Below are 20,523 nucleotides of genomic sequence, written 5' to 3'. Positions count from 1 at the left end.
TTTATTATTTCACCTTGATAATAGGTAAAAACATATTTAAAGTTCACTGAAGCCCAAATTTGATGTTGGTACTCACTATTAACATTCTCAGGCCCATCAGCTGATGATCAGCCCATTAGAACAACCCTAAAAGAACACATCGAGTTATATGTATCACTCCATTTCTAGTGAGTGTTTCCTGACTTTGTTTCCAAAAACCTTCAATCTTCCTCCTCTCCACTTCATTTCACAAATGTCCTCTCAATTATGGAGACGGGGCTTTGATTTGATTGTGTCTCTTTGAAGGCTTTAAAATGTACCTATTTGTTGGTGGCGCTATATTCCTGGAGTGGAGCCTGATCTCCAATGGGGAAGGTCCAACACCCTAGTTAAAGGCTGGACTTCGGTTCGTTAACCTCATAATATTTATCACAAATTAAATTCTGTAGTCGATGAAGATGAAGATGAAAAAACCTGATTGCAGTTGGTTGTACAATTGCCACGTTAACACAAACTCAGAAAGGTTATTGGTGCAACATCACCGAAGAGAGCATATGGAATTGAGACAGAAAGGTGAAGACTGGTAGAAAAATATTGCGGATACATGAGGGCAAGCCCTTCGGAAGATGTCGAACAATGACTAACGTACTAACGCCTTTGTAAGAAGAGTAGTTTAGTTTCGTTTATTCTGGCCTATCCACTTGAATATTCTAGATTTATTTGCTTATTAAGAGATTTAGATGGTAAAATCAAGCAAGATTGAGTATGCTAGATAGTGTAGCTAGCTTGATATGTGTATTTGCTAGGTATTTTTTTGTTATCCTAATGAAATATTAAAATTTTTTCTTTCTTTTGTTTGTGCCGGTAATTCTTGTGTCTTTAATACTTTCCAAAGGCTTTCTAGCAAGCTACTACAACATTTGCAGTTTGGCGCCGGATATCATTAAATATTGTATCAACCGATCTGATTGTGCACATATTTATGACATTAATTGCGGTTTGTACATATTTTTTTGTCTTTTGTTTAACTTAGTATCATTCTTGGGTCATGAGGTGTTCCTTTTACTTTTAGGGCGTGAAGATAATTTTTCCCTTATTCTACACACACATTAAGTTTATACAAAGATGCACTTGTTGAATTGCAACATTCATTTCTTGTATAAGGTGTGAATCTGTGAATGAGATTAGTATAATAAGATGTTGAAATGGATTTTTGGGATAGCTTGTGTGAAAGGTTTAGGATGATGTGATAAGCCAAGCCTGGTAAAACGAGTTGGTTGGATACTAGGTCCAAACGGGCAATTTTGAACAAGTAGCAAAATCTAGTTTGGGTCAAAAGAAATTACTGTTGGAATTAGTCGTTTTAGGTAAAAAAAAATAGTATAAACAAACAGGAAAACTACATATAACATATATTATAAAAGTTGATCGATTGAAATAACTAAGCTCAGACTTATTCTTCCTAAATTAGTAGATTAACATAAACCCTTGTCCCCTTTTACCTAAAACAAAATGCTTATTTGTTTTTAGAAATGTAATAAGCAAATAAACTATAAGATGGAGCTAGCACTTATTATAATACTCGTCATAAATGTTTTAACCAAGACTATAAACAAACGGGACCCTTCTGAGCGCGACATAGCCAAAAAGTTAATTAATAAAAATAAATAAATAAAATGCAAAACTATCTTTTAAATTCCAAACCTAAAGTATAAATTATAATTAAAGGTTTGGAATATTTGAAGAAAAAAGTTAAAAAAGAAAAAGAAAAAAGGAAACATTCCCACACAAATGTTTGCTGGGTAAAAAAGTTGACCAAAGGTTGTAATAACGCTGAGAAAAAACCGGTTAACCGAATTCAAAACCAAATTATTTATTGTAACAACGCTGAGAAAAAAGGAAACACTCCCACACCTTTAGTTTTGGTTCTATCGAAGGGCAAAAGGGACTCAAACCAGCTTACGCACACTCATACTTAAGACACTATAATAACGTTTAACAGTTTTATAATGCATCAAGACCGAATACACTAACTTTCATAAGTCACGTTGGACATACCGAATACACGGTAACGTGTTGTTACAATAACGTTTAACAGTTTTATAATGCATCAAGACCACAAAGTCCACAATTTTCTCATTTTAAAACCAACTACTACATTATAATAAATGATTCTTTTCAGTTATACGCATGATGAATGATTTCATCATATGGTTGCTAAAACTTACATTAAAATTAAAAATGTAACAAATCAAAATGCATAATTTTCGTTATTATTATTCTCTAAAAGGGAGTAGGTAACTAACCAGACAACATAGCACAGTTTTCTTTGTATACCGTTTCAGGTTTACCTACTTTAAACTAATTGATTCGTTGATATATAGGGTGACCTTTTCTTTTAGTGCTAAAGATTATATATATATATATATATATATATAAACACAACTAAAAAGCAAGGAGTTAAAAACCAATAAGTACAAATAATTAACAGATCAGCAATTTTTCTGCTCTAGCGACTGGATCTTGGTTTGATTCAATACACTTGATTTCTTCAAACATTATTCGAACTCACACCGGCTTGCTAGCAAAAATTTTATCATTTTTGGGATTTAAACATTGAAATGCATAATAAAATGAATCATTCGCTTGTAAGTTTAAACAAGTTTAAAATGAAAGAAATGAAATGCTTATCGTTAGACGCTCATCTTTTATGAGATAACAATTGAACAAGTTAGTTTTATTATTTGTTACCTACATATACATGTAGGGGTATGGTACTAAACCCGGTTTTACGACCCTAAATTTATTATGTTTGGCTTATTTTATTATATGGACTAATACAATGTTATTGGGCTGAGGGGGTTTTGTGGAGATAACCCTAACTGGGCTAGGCACATTAGGGTACCATGATGGTGGCCATGAGACTCTCTATATAAGGAGGTCTCCACCTCCTTATTCAGGGGTCATGCTCAATAAGAGCCACCACCACTTTTTTGTGTCTGTGAACAAGAGATCTTTTAGATTTCTTAGCAGTCACCTCCACACCCCCGAAAAACCATTGCAGGTCTCAAGCAGCTGAAGAAGAAGATCAAGACGTGGTTCGTTCATCTCGAAAATCTGTGGAAACATCGTCGTGGATCAGGTCAGATTCATTTCGTGCTTCGACATTGGCACCATCCGTGGGACGGCAACGAACTACCCTTCGATCTTCATCTCGGCTGTCAGATCTCTCCCAGGAAAAACCCAGATCTGGAAGTTTACAGAAAAAGGCTTCAAGGCTTGTTCTATTAAAGCTCAAAAAGATCCATAGATCTAAAAGAGGCTTCCAGATCTGTGCAAAAAGAAACAGCCTGATTCGAATGATCAGGTCTCCGGATCTGTGATGGTTTTAAATCTGCTCCGAGCTTCAGATCTACCTAGATCTGATTTACAGATCTACCTAGATCTGATTTACAGATCTAGATCTAGATTACAGACCTGGATTTTAGGTCTAAAGTTGCAGGTCTGACTCTAAAATTGCAGATCCAGAAATTACCAGACTTCCGCCGCCATGTACGCGCGCCCGCGGATTCTCACTCCGCAGCCGTGCATGTGCCGCCGCGGAAACCACCATCTGGGTTTTGCGCAAGAGACCTCCGCCATGCACGCGCATTCACGAGTCACCACTCCATCGCCGTGCATGCGCGCATCAGGCCTCGCGCCAAACTTCAAGGTTGGGAATCCTCATAATATCCCATATGGCTACGCGCCAAACTTCAAGGTTGGGAATCCTCATAATATCCCATATGGCTACGCGCCAAACTTCAAGGTTGGGAATCCTCATAATATCCCATATGGCTACGCGCCAAACTTCAAGGTTGGGAATCCTCATAATATCCCATATGGCTACGCGCCAAACTCAAGGGTTGGGAATCCTCATAATATCCCATATGGACACGCGCCATACTTAAAAGTTGGGAATCCTCATACCACATGCTCATGCACCACATATGCTCACGCATCACATATGCTCACGCATATTACACATGCTTACGCATCACATGCTCACACATATCACAGTCTACGCGCACGCGCATACAACATCTGCGCGTGGCGCGGGACATAAAGCCTACACGCAAGCGCATGCAACATCTGCGCGTGGCGCATAACACAAAACCAAAGTCTACGCGCACGCGCATGCAACATCTGCGCGTGGCGCGGGACATAAAGTAGCTCGTAAGCCGCCTCGCGCGCAAGCTCCACTATTATTACAACTCATAAGACGCCTCGCGCGCAAGCTGCTACTATTCTTATAGCTCGTAAGACGTCTCACGCGCAAGCTTTTTATTATTCATACAGCTCATAAGACGCCTCGCGCGCAAGCTGTTACTATTCTTATAGCTCGTAAGACGCCTCACGCGCAAGCTTTTTATTATTCATACAGCTCATAAGACGCCTCGCGCGCAAGCTGTTACTATTCTTATAGCTCGTAAGACGCCTCCCGCGCAAACTTTTTATTATTCATACAGCTCATAAGACGCCTCGCGCGCAAGCTGTTACTACTCTTATAGCTCGTAAAACTATTATTACAGCTCATAAGACGCCTCGCGCGCAAGCTGTCATTATTCTTATAGCTCGTAAGACGCCTCGCGCGCAAGCTTTTATTATTCACACAGCTCATAAGACGCCTCGCGCGCAAGCTTTTTACTATTATTACAGCTCATAAGACGCCTCGCGCGCAAGCTGTTATTATTCTTATAGCTCGTAAGACGCCTCGCGCGCAAGCTTTTATTATTCACACAACTCATAAGACGCCTCCCGCGCAAGCTTTTTACTATTATTACAGCTCATAAGACGCCTCGCGCGCAAGCTGTCATTATTCACATAGCTCGTAAGACGCCTCGCGCGCAAGCTTCTATTATTCACACAGCTCATAAGAGGCCTCGCGCGCAAGCTTTATTATTCATACAGCTCCTAAGACGCCTCGCGCGCAAGCTTTATTATTCATACAGCTCATAAGACGCATCGCGCGCAAGCTATTATTATTCATACAGCTCATAAGACGCCTCGCGCGCAAGCTGTTATTATTCTCATAGCTCGTAAGACGCCTCGCGCACAAGCTTTATTATTCTTATAGCTTGTAAGACGCCACGCGCGCAGGCTTCATTATTCTCATAGATCCATAAGTCGCCTCGCGCTCAGGCTTCATTATTTTTACAGCTCGTCACCATCATGAAGAAAAACCTCCCAAAACTCAAAGACAATAAAGACAAGGCCAAAGAACAGGGAAAAAACCGCCTCATAGCCTAACACACCTCATAAAGTCCAGCGCTCCACCTAGACGCTTGCGCGTCCAGGAGCAACACTGGACTTGGGGGGGCTTGTAGGGGTATGGTACTAAACCCGGTTTTACGACCCTAAATTTATTATGTTTGGCTTATTTTATTATATGGACTAATAAAATGTTATTGGCTGAGGGGGTTTTGTGGAGGTAACCCTAACTGGGCTAGGCCCATTAGGGTACCATGATGGTGGCCATGAGACTCTCTATATAAGGAGGTCTCCACCTCCTTATTCAGGGGTCATGCTCAATAAGAGCCACCACCACTTTTTTGTGTCTGTGAACAAGAGATCTTTTAGATTTCTTAGCAGTCACCTCCACACCCCCGAAAAACCATTGCAGGTCTCAAGCAGCTGAAGAAGAAGATCAAGACGTGGTTCGTTCATCTCGAAAATCTGTGGAAACATCGTCGTGGATCAGGTCAGATTCATTTCGTGCTTCGACATTGATATATAGGGTGACCTTTTCTTTTAGTGCTAAAGATTATATATATATATATAAACACAACTAAAAAGCAAGTAGTTAAAAACCAATAAGTACAAATAATTAACAGATCAGCAATTTTTCTGCTCTAGCGACTGGATCTTGGTTTGATTCAATACACTTGATTTCTTCAAACATTATTCGAACTCACACCGGCTTGCTAGCAAAAATTTATATCATTTTTGGGATTTAAACATTGAAATGCATAATAAAATGAATCATTCGCTTGTAAGTTTAAACAAGTTTAAAATGAAAGAAATGAAATGCTTATCGTTAGACGCTCATCTTTTATGAGATAACAATTGAACAAGTTAGTTTTATTATTTGTTACCTACATATACATATGTGTTAATTTATATTATATAAACATGATATACAATTAAAATGTATGAATAAAATAATTGTTTGATGGTGGTTATGTAGATAACCTATATATGTTAAGAAGTAAAGAAAGTAATGTAATGTTTTGTACATATTATTACAATAAAATAAAACTGGATACCGAATACCATACACAGTACCCGTATCGAATATCAATAAACATAATGCTGAGTATCATCCCGAATTTATTGTATGATACGAGTATGGATATTGGTATCGGTTAGATTATTTTGGTACGGTAAGCGAAAAATGTAAAAAAACTATTCTCTTAAACCATCAGATTGCTTTATTTGTAAATGAAGGCTTCTCACGCATTTGACTCGAATTCACGGGTAAAGGTCTTACCAAACCCATATAGCTCTTAAACAGGTTATAGCATCTCATTATATTAAAAATTAATCTCATCAAATATTTGATATGAAAATCCTATAAAATAGGGATATACTAAAAATTAATATCCTATTTTATTTAAAAAAAAATATTATTATAATTAAGAAACAATTTTATAATAAAGAAAATAAATAGGTAATGGGTATCATCAAACCCAGATAGCTTTTAAACCGGATTATAACATATCATTTATTTGTAAAACTATTTCATCATCAAACCTCAAGTATATTAATTATTAACTTTCTTTCAATAAATAAAATTAAAATCCAAATATACATATACACATACATATATATATATATTGAAAACGAATAATGTAAAACAACCCATGTAATACGAGGGATAAAATCTAGTTATTACAATAAAATAAAACTGGATACCTAGTACTATACACAGTATCCGTATCGAATATCAATAAACATAATGCTGAGTATCATCCCGAATTTATTGTATGATACGAGTATGGATACTGGTATCGGTTAGATTATTTTGGTACGGTACTGGCTTTGGTACCGCTTTGTTTTTTTTTTTCAAATCTCTAATGATCTTTGTATCCGTACCAATACTAGTAACATATAAACTTAATCGGTACGAGTATCAGTACATGACGAGTAACAAATTAGCTAAATCGGGGACAATAAACCATTATACCAAAACCCTTAACCCAAAGCCAAAAGATAATACGAAAACCAAACGTCGAATAATTTCAAGAGCCGATTATATTATTAATAAACGGTTGAATCTACTTTTAGCCAATAAATATGGAAGTTCTCAATACAACCTTTGCATATTCTAAATGGGTAACAAATACTGAAATACCCGTACCCGTAAGTATTCAATACCAAAAAATTCTAGGGTCTTGGTACCGATAGCTATGTTGAATAGACTAAATCGTACGATTACCATATGTGTAAGAGTACGAGTATCAGGAAAAAATCTCAACATTATTCCTAATAATGTGTATGTGTAACCCATATTCCATGGTGAGAGGGTAGCCCCATGACTTACTATTAGTCTATTTTAGCTGAACCACCATTGAATATATATATTGAACCCACCCATACCAACTCCCTCAAGCCTCAATTACCTATAAATAAAACTGGTGGACTTGCAAAACGAAAATACATACACAAAATATGATCAAGCTCATGGTCACCGTTATCTTCCTTGTCTTCTTAGCCACCGGAGCCTTGGCTCAAACCTCTAACGACGTGAGCTGGGCCAAGCGCGTAGACACGGGTTCACAAGTAGTAACAACCATGCAATTCTACTTCCATGACACCTTGAGTGGTAGCAACCCAAGTGCAATCAAGGTGGCTCAACCGCAGTCATCATCAACCAACTCACTTGGTGGGTTTGGTAACCTCATGATGATTGATGACCCGCTGACCGAAGGACCCGACAAGAACTCCAAGCTTATTGGACACGCTCGTGGGATGTATGGTCAAGCCGCACAAGATGGGCTCGGGTTGATTATGGTTTTAAACTATGGGTTCATTGACGGAATCTATAAAGATAGTTCGTTTAGCCTGCTGAGTTTAAACCCCGCAATGCAAGCGGTACGTGAGATGACTATAGTTGGTGGTACCGGACTTTTTCGTCTTGCGCGTGGGTATGTTTTGGCTCAAACTTATTGGCTTGATCCTAGTACTGGTGATGCAATTGTGGGGTATAATGTTACGGTTGTAACTTACATTTAAATTACATTTGGAAAGATAGAAGGTACATTTGTGGTAATTTAATTTTAAACTTTAGCTTATTTGTAAATCGATGCGTTGAGTTGGTCTTACTATTTACAATTTTATGCAACTGGATTTGGGCTAATATAATCGGGCTCAGTCCATAGTCTATAATTGCTCTCTATAAATGTTGGATCAAATAAAATATGTGGTGGTTGTGAAAACCGGGTTCGGTCAAACCCTGTCTTTTTTTCGATTTTATACATAACCTATAGTATCGAACCAATGAACGAAGCTATTCTTTTTAAGCGTATGAATCCGGTATCGTTTTAAAAAAAGTATTTGAACCCATTAATTATAAAAGTTTTAGTTAAAAAATTCTGAGGATTCTTTTTTGTTTAATAAAAAAAACGATACCGGTTTTAAAACATATTCGAACCTGAACCGGTTTGGCCCATTGTCATCGTTTGACTTTTTTATTATTAATATTATTAATAATCTTTGGGGTTGAATCACAATTAATAAAAAGTGATCGCTAAGTAAATAATATTATATGATGATTTCAAACCAGGTCTGTTCATAACCTGAACCGCTTTGCCCGGTACATGTGATCACGCGGCTCATGTGTTTCATGCTTTTGTGGATTCTTTGTTGTTTATAGATATTTTTATATAGCACGTAGAGGACAATCTTTTCAAAAGAAATATAATTCTATGAGAAACTTCTTTTCTTCCTCGTTGATCCCATTTGGACACATATTCAATTCAATGGTGGCTCTTAGACTTAAAGGAAAATATGACTTTCTAATATATCTTAACCCTCTTAAAGTATAAATATAATTTGTCTGCTACATATACAAAATAACAAAAATGTTCATGCGAATAGAGAGAGTGTATACTACATTGGTGAAGTGTGTTTACCTGACTACATTGGTGAAGTGTGTTACCTGATACTAGACTGTCGTTATTTAGTAAAAACAAAAGTGTGTTAATCACCTTAAATTAGTTAGGGCAAGTAGGGTGTCGAATCACGAGAAGTGTATGGTCAGTGTAATGTGCAATTAATTCCTATCATTATCAAGTAAGCAATTTGGAGTGATGATTACACTAGCAATAATTTGAGTTTAATATTAAGCAAGCAAATAATCAAGTTTTAAACAGTTAACAAGAACAAATCACACCCGGGGTTCAAGCATGTAACACACAACAATCTCATGTCATTTAACAAATTAATTATCAATAATCGAATCTGGTTAATCAACTAGTTAAACCTTAGGCATCAACAATCGCTAACATATTGCACTAATTATCAAACGGTCCCTGTAAATGTGACTCAACTAAGGGCAATTGTTTACTTTATCACATTCAACTAATCAATACAACCCTATTGAACACGTATCACAGCAATTGGCAAACTAATCGTTCTGATCGAAATAGACCTAAATCAACTGAGTGCACAATAATACTAAACATCAATGTTCATAGATTGAAAATCAACAATTACAAATAGTTCGTTCTTAAACACATGAGAAAAACTGTAAAGATACAATACTCTACATCCCGAGTATGACTCGAGGGGATTAGTCGCTCATGTTGTTGATGGAATATTCAATCTTCATGGAATCTGAAGTTGATTTGATGGAATAATTATTATTTTTCTCTGCAAGAATGGTTTCTAGCATCCAGAGATATGTCCTTTTCTCAAACCCTAACTTAATCCTTATATAGGGTTTTTAATTAGCGACTACCATGCATTAACCTGGTCCAGCATATGGTACTTAATTTTAGCAAATGGTACTCTGACTCAACATATGGTACTCTAAGTTTTGAGTATGATACTCTAATTCAGCAAACCATTATACTCCTCCTATGCTTAGCATATGATACCCTATTTTCAACAAATGATATGCTAAACCAACTTTTACCCAGATTCTCTAGTTTTGATCATACACTATCACAAATCATCCCGGGTCTTCATTCTATGCTCGTGTAGGTCCATATTAACTGTTTTAATCATGTGGACCTGAAATATAGCAAACTCGTAAGAAGTACCAAATTTCATGAAATAAACAACTAAATATATACAATTAACAAACTAAAATACGTACAAACTAACCGACCATCACATCCCCATACTTATATCTTTTGCTTTCCCTCAAGCAAACTCTAAAATAAGCATCAACCTCCATCATAGGTATGTTAATTATCGCCATTAATACTAGTAAGGTTTAAGGTTATACCCAGTTTCCACCGACTAACACTTTCTAGATTGACAACCCAAACAAATATATTTAATGATGCTATAAAAACAACAGAACCACTTAGACAAGTGTACTTTGTTTTCGGTTAAGGCATACATGTTCATACCCCTCACACTATCAACACTCCTCTCGGTTTCATATCTGGACTAGCAAAAGATGTGCTAATATATGTCTCTGCCCTCAAAATGCGAGTCACAAAATAATATGCTTGCAGGTCAGTCATATCTCCACCCATTACCCACCGGCAGCAAAAAGACTCAGACTACGGGTTTTGCTAAGGCTTAGGTTTGGGTGCGAAATAGGCATCATTAGTGACTAAGGTGGATGAAACCCATTTTATTTAAACAAATAAACAATTCAACAATACAGACTGTTATTTACAAATGAATACAAACTGATAACTCTTTTTGTCTTTTTCTGATTATATATATATCTACCTATACTAATAAAAGAAAATAATGAGGATGATATGTCAGTCTCATATTGATTATTGACTAATTTTTCCCGCTCAAATTTTTAATATTCTTTTATAACATGTTAGGAACTTTACATATAAATAAAGATTATAAATTCTAAAATTGGACAATTCATAATAAAACAAATAATGTTTATTGCAATTTAAATGAGAAAATATAAAACTAAAAATGAAATTAAAATATTTGATCAATTTCAATTTTTAATTTATTATATATAATAATATCATGCATAGTAATAATGAATGTACCAATAATAATAATAATAATAATATACGATTTCTTAGATTACGTTTTCATTTAAAAAATAAATCACTTTCCTTAATATCTTTAATTATTCTAAATATTTATATTTTGTAGCATAACAACAAAAATATACATACATATATATATATATTATCTAATTTAAAAAATCTTTTTATATGAAAAAACCATATTTAAATCACAAAAAATATGTATTTAATGGGTTTGTGACACTAATAGCTGATCAACACAACATTTATTTAATATAACAAATTCGAATTGTTTTTAGGAACTTTTCTCTAATCCACCTTATATATAAAATATACAATTTTAATTGAGAGTATTACTTTTGCAATTGACCAATCTGTTCTGGATTATATCAAGCGTATTACACCTTCATTATTTTAATCTTTCGTATTAAAGTTTTTTCTTTTGATTTATTATGCAATTGCATATCAAACATTCCAACAAAAATAAATGTTTTATGTAATGCCCCAACTACGAGTAAACAAATGTTGTACAGTTTGTAACATAAGGAAGAAAATGTCCTTTAATAAGCTGAGTGTAGGGTGCGAATTTCTATTGAGTGATTCTTGAAATTATGACTTTGGGAACAAGTTATACAATGGAAGTTTCTTGAGGGCCTAACTGAAAATTTCTATCATAATCCATCTATTTAAACAAAGGCTTCGTTCATCCCAACTCACTCTACGCAAACCGTTGGCAACAAATCAGAGATTCAAGCGATCATCTCTTATCTCTAGTTTCCATTGCTTGAGTTCAGTTCATAATCTTCCTCCTTTGACATGCAAGTAAGTCTTTCGAACTCGATTTAGCACGAAGTAATTGATCTCTACCATCTCAAGATTTTTTGTTGACGCGCAGGAATTCGGTTTCTTTGTTCTTGAATTCGCCCCACTATTACAATAATTCTAGTCGTTCTCTTCTAGCCACCAATCGTAATTGATTCAAGGTAAAAGAGATCTGGACTCACTATCAGTTTGTTGTTATTTTTGAATTGGTCATGTTCGAAATCGTTTGTTATTCACGCCGTGCTTGGTTGCATGAGCCCGAATCGGTTACGAGATGGCCATCGTTACAACCTAAACATCGGTGGAAATACTGAGCAGGCTTACCGGGTCAGGTACTTGCAAAAGAACCGAATCTCATCGGTTGTTATTTGCGACAGTGTGATTCTTGGTCAGGGGTGTCGCTAAACCAATCTTGGTGAGGCTTGTTTTACTGCAATGTTTCTAAAACCATGCATGCATGGAATCACCTAAAGAATCTTATTATTAATAACATACATGCAAAGTTATTAAATACTATTACAAATATATGCCATGCATGGTAGCAGTATGGTGATGCTGGGTTCAGTAGACGTCGAGCATAACCCGAATCATACTGGTTAAGACCAACCCTATGCGTGCATGGTTGTTGACCCTAAAAGTACTCTTGGAGTAATTCGGTGGCAAGGGTATGTAGTAACGTGGTGCGCTATGATGATTTGAAAACTAGAACTCACTCAGCAATGCTGACGTTTTCGTTATGATGATTACTACTTTAAGTCTTTATGATGATTTTGAAAACTAGAACTCACTCAGCAACGCTGACGTTTTCCATATATATATATATATCAGATTGATTTCAGGTACCCGTAAGAACTTCTGGACCCTCTTGGCTGCATATGGAATTTATCCGTTTATCGTATGGCTGGCATTTTGTTTATTTTGCTTATTTCCCGTACTTGAATTTATTTGGTTATTGGATTATGTTTTAATTCCCGCATTGAAAGACTCTTTTCCACTGCTACGGTTTTCATTTTAATCTTAGTTGAACTATTTGCTTATGATGTTGCCAACTGTAAGGTCTCCCGGGTTGGGATCTTACATTTTAATGAACTCATAATCAACTTCTTTTGTTTTCAAACTTTAACGCCACAGTGGCATTGGTCACGGGTAAGCTCCTTTATTTGTAACTTTTTACTAATTTGAAAAAATGCATGCTTAACAATAAGCCTGGTGCCAGAGAAAATGCATTTTGCGGTTGGGACTTGGGATCATTGGTCTTTTGGCTCACCTTCATTTCACACACATAACCTAGGGAATTATGCCAAGGACGTTCCGAGGTACCGAGGGCTGTTTTCGCAAAGAAACGAGGTGTCGTTACGCTATTTAACAAGCTGCTGATTCCATAAACGAAGCACAAGCTGAAGTGCTGTTGTTTTTCTTAGTCTTTGAATTCGACTAGCCGATTAAGGTAGGATTAAGGTTAAGTTACTTTACTAGTTACTTTAAATGCATAGTTATGACTTAGTTAAGGACATAATCGTTAAACTGTTAATATTTTCCAAGTGATGTTTTATAAAGTAAAGACGTTGCTTCCATGTGAAGGAACGTTATCAAAACTATATTTTGACAGGCACGTAGTAACTGGAAGGGGGATATCATTAGTAGGCTCTTCTTGCCTAAGGAAAGCAATTCGTACACATCCCAATCAACCGTGGGACCCGTTTGCTTACCTGGAGAAGTTTGCCAACGTGATATCCTTTATTAGGCCAAAGCATGCTATTCTAAACGTCATACGTAAATCCAAAGTATTTTCATAAAAAGATTATAACTATACTAAAGTTAGGTCAGACATAAGAGTCTGCTGATTAGACCTCGAGCCTGCTGAACTTAATCAGACTTCAAGTCTGCTGATCAGACCACGAGTCTGTTGAACTAGAACAGACTTAAAGTCTGCTGAATAATATCAACTACGTACTTTTGCGAACCTATTATGATATATAGGTTAATAGCATACTGAAGCCAAGGAATTGATATTACCTACTGATTATACAAGGTGAACACGTTAAACCTTTACTGTTTGAACTGATTTTACTCTTGTAATAGATGGGTTGTTTATTACAAAGAATCTGATAAATGTTTGCATGAGATATAATCTCTAAAATCGTTATAATACAAAATAGATAATAAAAAGCAACTCAGACCGAATACACATGTGTCTGGATCCAAACATAACTGATAATTGGCAGACAAAACCAAGTCAGTCATAACCGGTTCTTCAACAGGGTTACATAGCCTAGGGGAAGGTTGTCTCCGAACAGGGGCTATGTACTCGGGTAACCTTTGAATTGTGTGTGTAGGGCAGTGGTACAAATCCCAGGAATGACAGGCATTCCTGCTGAGATTGTGAACAGAAAACCATATTTGTATTTAACGACCGTTATAAAATGTTTTATCGAGTCAATATTTCACCAGCACATAGCTGACGTGTTTTTCCTACCCTTGCAGGTAATTAGATGACAATAGATGGTATACAAGGATTGGAGTCATAGAAGATCGCTCGAGATAGCTCGTTTTGAATATTATAAATCTTTGTATTATTAATATCACTGCTTTGTAAAACTGAAACTCGGGTGTTTAATTCCCGAGTAATTTTGATAATATAAATATTTAAAGACTTCCGCTAAAATGAACCCGCTACTCTGATATATTTACAAAACATGTACCAACTGTTGGTCACACTCCTAGGCCCTGGATCGGGGTGTGACAGGTTGGTATCAGAGCCATCGGTTTCAGCGAATTAGGTATTTTTATTAGTACCTAAGCTTTAACCATTTATCTAATAAGTAGGGATACGTTATTATTGGTAGTCTACCTATCCCTTAGTTTATATATGCAGTTGTCGTATACAAATTATTACAGAAAAAAATGTCGGGTTTCAAGGAGGTCAAATCCTGTTTCCGATGCCAAGCCGTCTGATAGATCTAGCACAAATTTTGGTCCTAGATGGCCAACTGTAGCTGTGAACCCAACTGAACCGGTGTACACAAATCCGGCTGATCTGAATAACTTAAATAACCCGGTGAATCCAAATCCGATGAACCAATACCCTGTTGATCAAATCGATCCCTATATGGCTTACGGAAGCCAACCAGTATAGCCCCGGGAAGTCCCGAAATGCCAATTGAAATGTCAAGTGACACTTCAGAAAGTGTTCCGCTGACTGGTACCCCAAACTACTATCCATACGATATGGAAGTTCAGAGTAGGGTAAAACAAGAAACAAGTACTGAATCCTCTAGCTGGATGAATTGTCATTCCAACTAGAGTCTGTGGCATTTTGTATCACCGCCACCAGGTGCCCAAATTCTAGCAAGACCAACCCAAGGACCAATCCACTATTCTAATGTTCCTGGTTTTCCACCATACCAAGGTCCTATACCGACTGAGGCTGAACAAGCAAATGAGATACTGGAGGAGGCCCGTCTTATCGAGGAGTTATATACAATGAATATTCTCGATGAAGAAATGCAGGCTTATGCAGCAAATCCTCACCTGTATCCAACCGCTTATCTTTTCCCTTCTGCATATGCACCCGTAGGATATCCTAACCCTCCTAAATCGGTAATGGACGAACTAAGAAACGAGAGGGTTAAAAAGAAAAATATAAGCAACAAGATCATCAAGAAGTGTGAGAAAATAAAGAGCCTAGTTAAGAAATGGGCCAAGGATTAGGATTATATAATTAATGTTAAACATGTTATATTTTTCTATCCTTCTGTACTGTTATGAATAAAAGCCTGTGTTTTTTGTTTTAAATCCATGTATTCATGAGATTCACAGAATGTCTGAACAACAAGAAACCCGAGTAAGTCGAGGGAGTCAAGCTAACAAAGCAAAGACCCCTGAAAATAATAATAATCCAATTCCGAAAGAATATAATGGAGGCATTCGTGATATGATAAAAGAAACGGTTTCCTCGCTAATCAAGGAAGCTGTAACTCCTTTAATAAAAATGGTGCAAGATCACACAAAAAATTCCAAAAGTCAGGCCAAGTAAAAATCAGTAAAACAAACACAACCAAGCCATAGTGTATCAGTACATTCAAAAAGAAAAGAGACTGAAAAGATAAAAGAGGAGAAGGAAAAGAAACAGGAAGGCTATGAAAGTTCCACTGCTGAACATGTCCCGAGCAAGACAAAAAGAGTAAAAGTCAGCAAGCGATGCACATTTAAAGATTTTCAAGTGTATAAACCAAAGGAATTCTATGGAGATAAAGGGGCAATAACAACGCTCCGTTGGATTGAGGAGATGGAATCCATAGTGATTATAAGTAAATGCACCGAAGAAGAAAGCATTCAGTACTCTTCTCAGATGTTCAAAGGAGAGGCGCTGGAGTGGTGGAATACGTTAATTGAGATCAAGGGGAGAAGTAACATGTATAACCTGGAATGGAAGACTTTTAAGGAACTAATCAAGCAAAGGTTTTGTCCCATCCATGAAGTTGATCAGATTCAAACTAAACTATAGAATCACAAAGTCATAGGAACCAATCTTAAGGAATACAATACCAAATTCTTAGAGTATTGTAGACTGGTACCACATTTGGTCACGCCCGAATACCACAAAGTGACCAGATACATTTATGGTTTGCCAAAGGAAATCCGTGATCATGTAAGATCATACATGCCTGCTATCATTGAGTCTACTGTTGTATTAGCAGGGTATCTAATGGAAAGCATTATCAGAAACAGAGATGAAGAAAAGAAAGGTGTAGTGGAGAAAAAGAGGGAAAATGATGGTAGGCAGAAGTTTGGAAAAGGCAACGAAAAGACGGTGGTTTTCAATCGACCACTGTGGAAAAACCGTGGAAAGAGACATGATGGGAGGTGTATGAGGCCAACTGTGAGGACTGATGTTCGAAAATTTGATCCATTTTCGACATGTAACTTCTGTAAGAGGCCGGGACACAAGGAGGAAGATTGTAGAAAGAAGCTGATCGTTTGTTTTGAATGCTGTGAGAAAGGACATTTCAGTGCAGAATGCACTAAGAAGAAACCAGTGGTTGGAGGCGCCAGTGGAAGTGGTGGCAGAAATGAAGGAAGAAAGGGGAATGCTTGCGCCTTTATGTTTAACACTCAAAAGGCGGGAGAATTACCAGATGTAATTACTGGTATGTTTCTTATCAATAACGTTTATGCTAGAGTATTGTTTGCTTCAGGAGCAAATCAAAGTTTTATAGATTATAAATTCTGTGATCTATTAAATAAACCTCTAGCTAAGTTAAATAATCAATATGAAGTAGAAACGACTAATGGATCCTTAATCAAAATATCTGAAGTATTAAGTAGTTATATTTCCTTAGCCGGACATGATATGCCAGTTCAATTATTACCTATGGAGTTAGCTGGCTTTAATGTTATCTTAGGAATGGATTGGTTAGCCGCCAATAAAGCTCGAATATTATGTAATGAAAAGGCTATTGAAATCTTAAATCCAAATAGGAAGATTATTCGAATAGCTGGCGATAAGGAGTCGGGTAGAATTGGAATTATTTCAAAATAAAAGCAAGTCAATGTTTTGGTAAAGGTTTCTTAGCATTTATGGCTTATGTAACCAAGGAACCTGAGTATAAGAAAATAGGAGAGGTTCCAATTGTCTTTGAATTTAAGGATGTATTTCCTGATGAGTTGCCTGGAATTCCACCTGACCGAGAAGTTGAATTCAAGATAGATTTAGTTCCGGGAACAGGTCTAATTGCTAAATCTCCTTATAGATTAGCACAAACTGAAATGAAAGAATTGAAGAAGCAATTGGATGAATTATTAGAGAAGGGATTTATTCGACCAAGTTATTCACCTTAGGGAGCTCCGATTTTGTTTGTAAAGAAGAAGGACGGATCCATGAGAATGTGTATCGATTACCGAGAATTGAATAAAGTAATGATCAAGAATCGATACCCACTTCCAAGAATAGATGATCTTTTCGATCAGTTGCAAGGGGCTAGTTGTTTTTCCAAAATTGATCTAAGATCCGGGTATCATCAACTGAAAGTTCAAGAAGAAGACATGTCCAAGACAGCATTCAGAACCAGATACGGATATTATGAGTTCATCGTTATGCCTTTTGGACTCATTAATGCTCCGGCAACGTTTATGGATATGATGAACTGAATTTGTAAGCCATATTTGAACAATTTGTTATCGTTTTCATTGATGACATTTTAATATATTCCAAGACAAAAGAAGAACATCAAGCTCCTTTGAAGAGCATACTGGAAACGTTAAGGAAAGAAAAGCTTTACGCGAAATTTTCAAAGTGTGAGTTCTGGCTGTCCGAAGTGCAATTCCTCGGACATATTGTAAATGAAGAAGGTATTCAAGTGGATCCGGTGAAAATAGAAGCTATTTTGAAATGGGAGAAACCCAAAACCCCGACGCAAGTTTGAAGTTTTCTGGGGTTAGCCAGTTATTATAGAAGATTTATACAAAACTTTTCTAGAATAGCGGTTCCATTGACTTCATTAACCCGAAAATCTGTTAAATTTTAATAGGGACTGAAGTAAGAAGAGGCATTCGAAACTCTTAAACAGAAACTAACAAATGCATCTGTCTTAGCCTTACCTGAAGGGCAAGAAAACTTCATTGTATATTGTGATGCTTCGCATACATGAATGGGGTGTGTTTTGATGCAAGGGAAGAAGGTTAATGCTTATGCGTCAAGACAGTTAAAAGTTCATGAAAAGAATTACACCACTCACGATCTAGAGTTAGGAGCTATAATTTTCGCATTGAAATTATGACGACATTATTTATATGGTGTAAAGTTTACTGTTTATACCGATCATAAAAGTTTGAAGCATATATTTGACCAGAAAGAGTTGAACATGAGACAAAGGCGATGGATGGAAACACTTAATGACTATGATTGTGAAATTGTTTATCATGAGGGTAAAGCTAACGTGGTGGCTGACGCTTTAAGTAGAAAAGAGCACGAAAAGCCAAAGAGAGTACGGGCCTTGAGGTTAGAACTCAAAATTGATCTATTAACTAAAATTAAGGAAGCTCAGAAGCTGGCACTAGAACAAGAGAATATAAAGGCCGAGAAAGAGAATGGTACAATAGATCAGTTGGTAAAAGGCGAGGATGAAATACTCAGATTAGGGAAAAGAATCTGGGTGCCAATGATTGGATGTTTACGAGAGAAAATCTTAGAAGAAGCTCACAAATCCAAGTATATGATGCATCCGGGTAGTGATAAGATGTATCATAATCTTAAAGATGATTATTGGTGGATCGGAATAAAGAAACAGATTGCTCTGTATGTGGCAAAATGTTTAACATCTTCAAAAGTTAAGGCCGAGCATCAAAAGCCATTGGGTTTGCTGACGCAACCTGAGATCCGGATATGGAAATGGGACGTGATTACCATGGATTTCATTATGAAGTTACCTAAGACGTCAAGACAAAAGGATGCTATCTGGGTCATTGTTGATAGACTGCCCAAATCAGCTCATTTTATTCCTATTCAAGAAACATTTAGCATGGACAAGTTGGCACAACTATATGTGGAAAACATTGTAGCATTGCACCGGTGTGCCATTGTCAATCATATCCGATTGAGACAGTTGTGTCACCTCCAATATTTGGAGAGGTTTTCAAAAGGCGATGGGTACGCGTTTAAACTTAAGAACTGCTTATCACCCACAAACAGATGGACAAAGCGAAAGAATGATTCAAACCTTAGAAGATATGCTTCACGCTTGTGTTATAGATTTAGGTGGTAGTTGGGATACTCACCTATCTTTAATGGAGTTTTCATATAACAATAGTTATCACACAAGCATACAAATGGCTCCGTACGAAGCACTATACGGACGGAAATGTAGAACACCTGTATGTTGGTCTGAAATTGGTGATAATCAATTATCAGGTCCCGAGATTGTTCAACGAACAACTGACCAAGTGATTCAGATCCGAGAAAGACTGAAAGCAGCACCTGATAGACAAAAGAGTTATGATGATGTAAGACGAAAACCGTTGGAATTCAAAGAAGGAGATAAAGTGTTGCTCAAAGTATCACCTTGGAAAGGTGTGGTTCGTTTTGGAAAGAAAGGGAAGTTAAGTTTGCGTTTTGTTGGACCATTCAAAATTGTTGAACTAATAGGCCCTGTAGCTTATCGCCTTGAGTTACCCGAAGAGATGCAAGGAATCCATGACGTGTTTCAGATATCGAATCAACGGAAATGTTTAGCTGATGAAACACTCGCTATGCCTCTAAAAGACGTACAAGTAAATGAGAAACTCTAGTTTGTAAAGGAACCGATACGAATTGAAGATAGTCAAACCAAGATCCTGAAACGTAAAAGATTAAAGTTGGTAAAAGTTAGATGAAATTCGCGGAGAGGTCCGGAATTTACTAGGGAACTTGAGTCTGAGATGAAACGAAAATATCCACATCTCTTTACATGAATCTCGAGGAAGAGATTTTTCTAAAGGTGGGGAGGATGTAACACCGTGAAAATAC

General features: G+C 36.7%; 1 protein-coding gene and 1 pseudogene across 1 annotated transcript; both read left to right on the top strand.

Moving 5' to 3' along the window:
* Window positions 1–7,653: 7,653 nt before the first annotated feature.
* On the top strand, window positions 7,654–8,253 carry LOC143560108 (dirigent protein 23 pseudogene; annotated as a pseudogene).
* A 9,347-nt stretch (window positions 8,254–17,600) lies between these two features.
* On the top strand, window positions 17,601–20,306 carry LOC143560111 (uncharacterized). Its single transcript, XM_077048488.1, has 4 exons — window positions 17,601–17,748; window positions 19,278–19,668; window positions 19,829–20,088; window positions 20,164–20,306. The coding sequence occupies exons 1-4, from the start codon at window positions 17,601–17,603 to the stop codon at window positions 20,304–20,306; spliced, it is 942 nt and encodes a 313-aa protein (XP_076904603.1).
* The last annotated feature ends 217 nt before the right edge of the window (window positions 20,307–20,523 follow it).

Source organism: Bidens hawaiensis, unplaced genomic scaffold (genome assembly GCF_021521415.1).
Source record: "Bidens hawaiensis isolate Kalapana, Puna unplaced genomic scaffold, B.hawaiensis_p1.1 tig00020222_1, whole genome shotgun sequence".
NCBI lineage: Eukaryota > Viridiplantae > Streptophyta > Magnoliopsida > Asterales > Asteraceae > Bidens > Bidens hawaiensis.
This window is presented reverse-complemented; position numbering and strand designations above follow the sequence as displayed.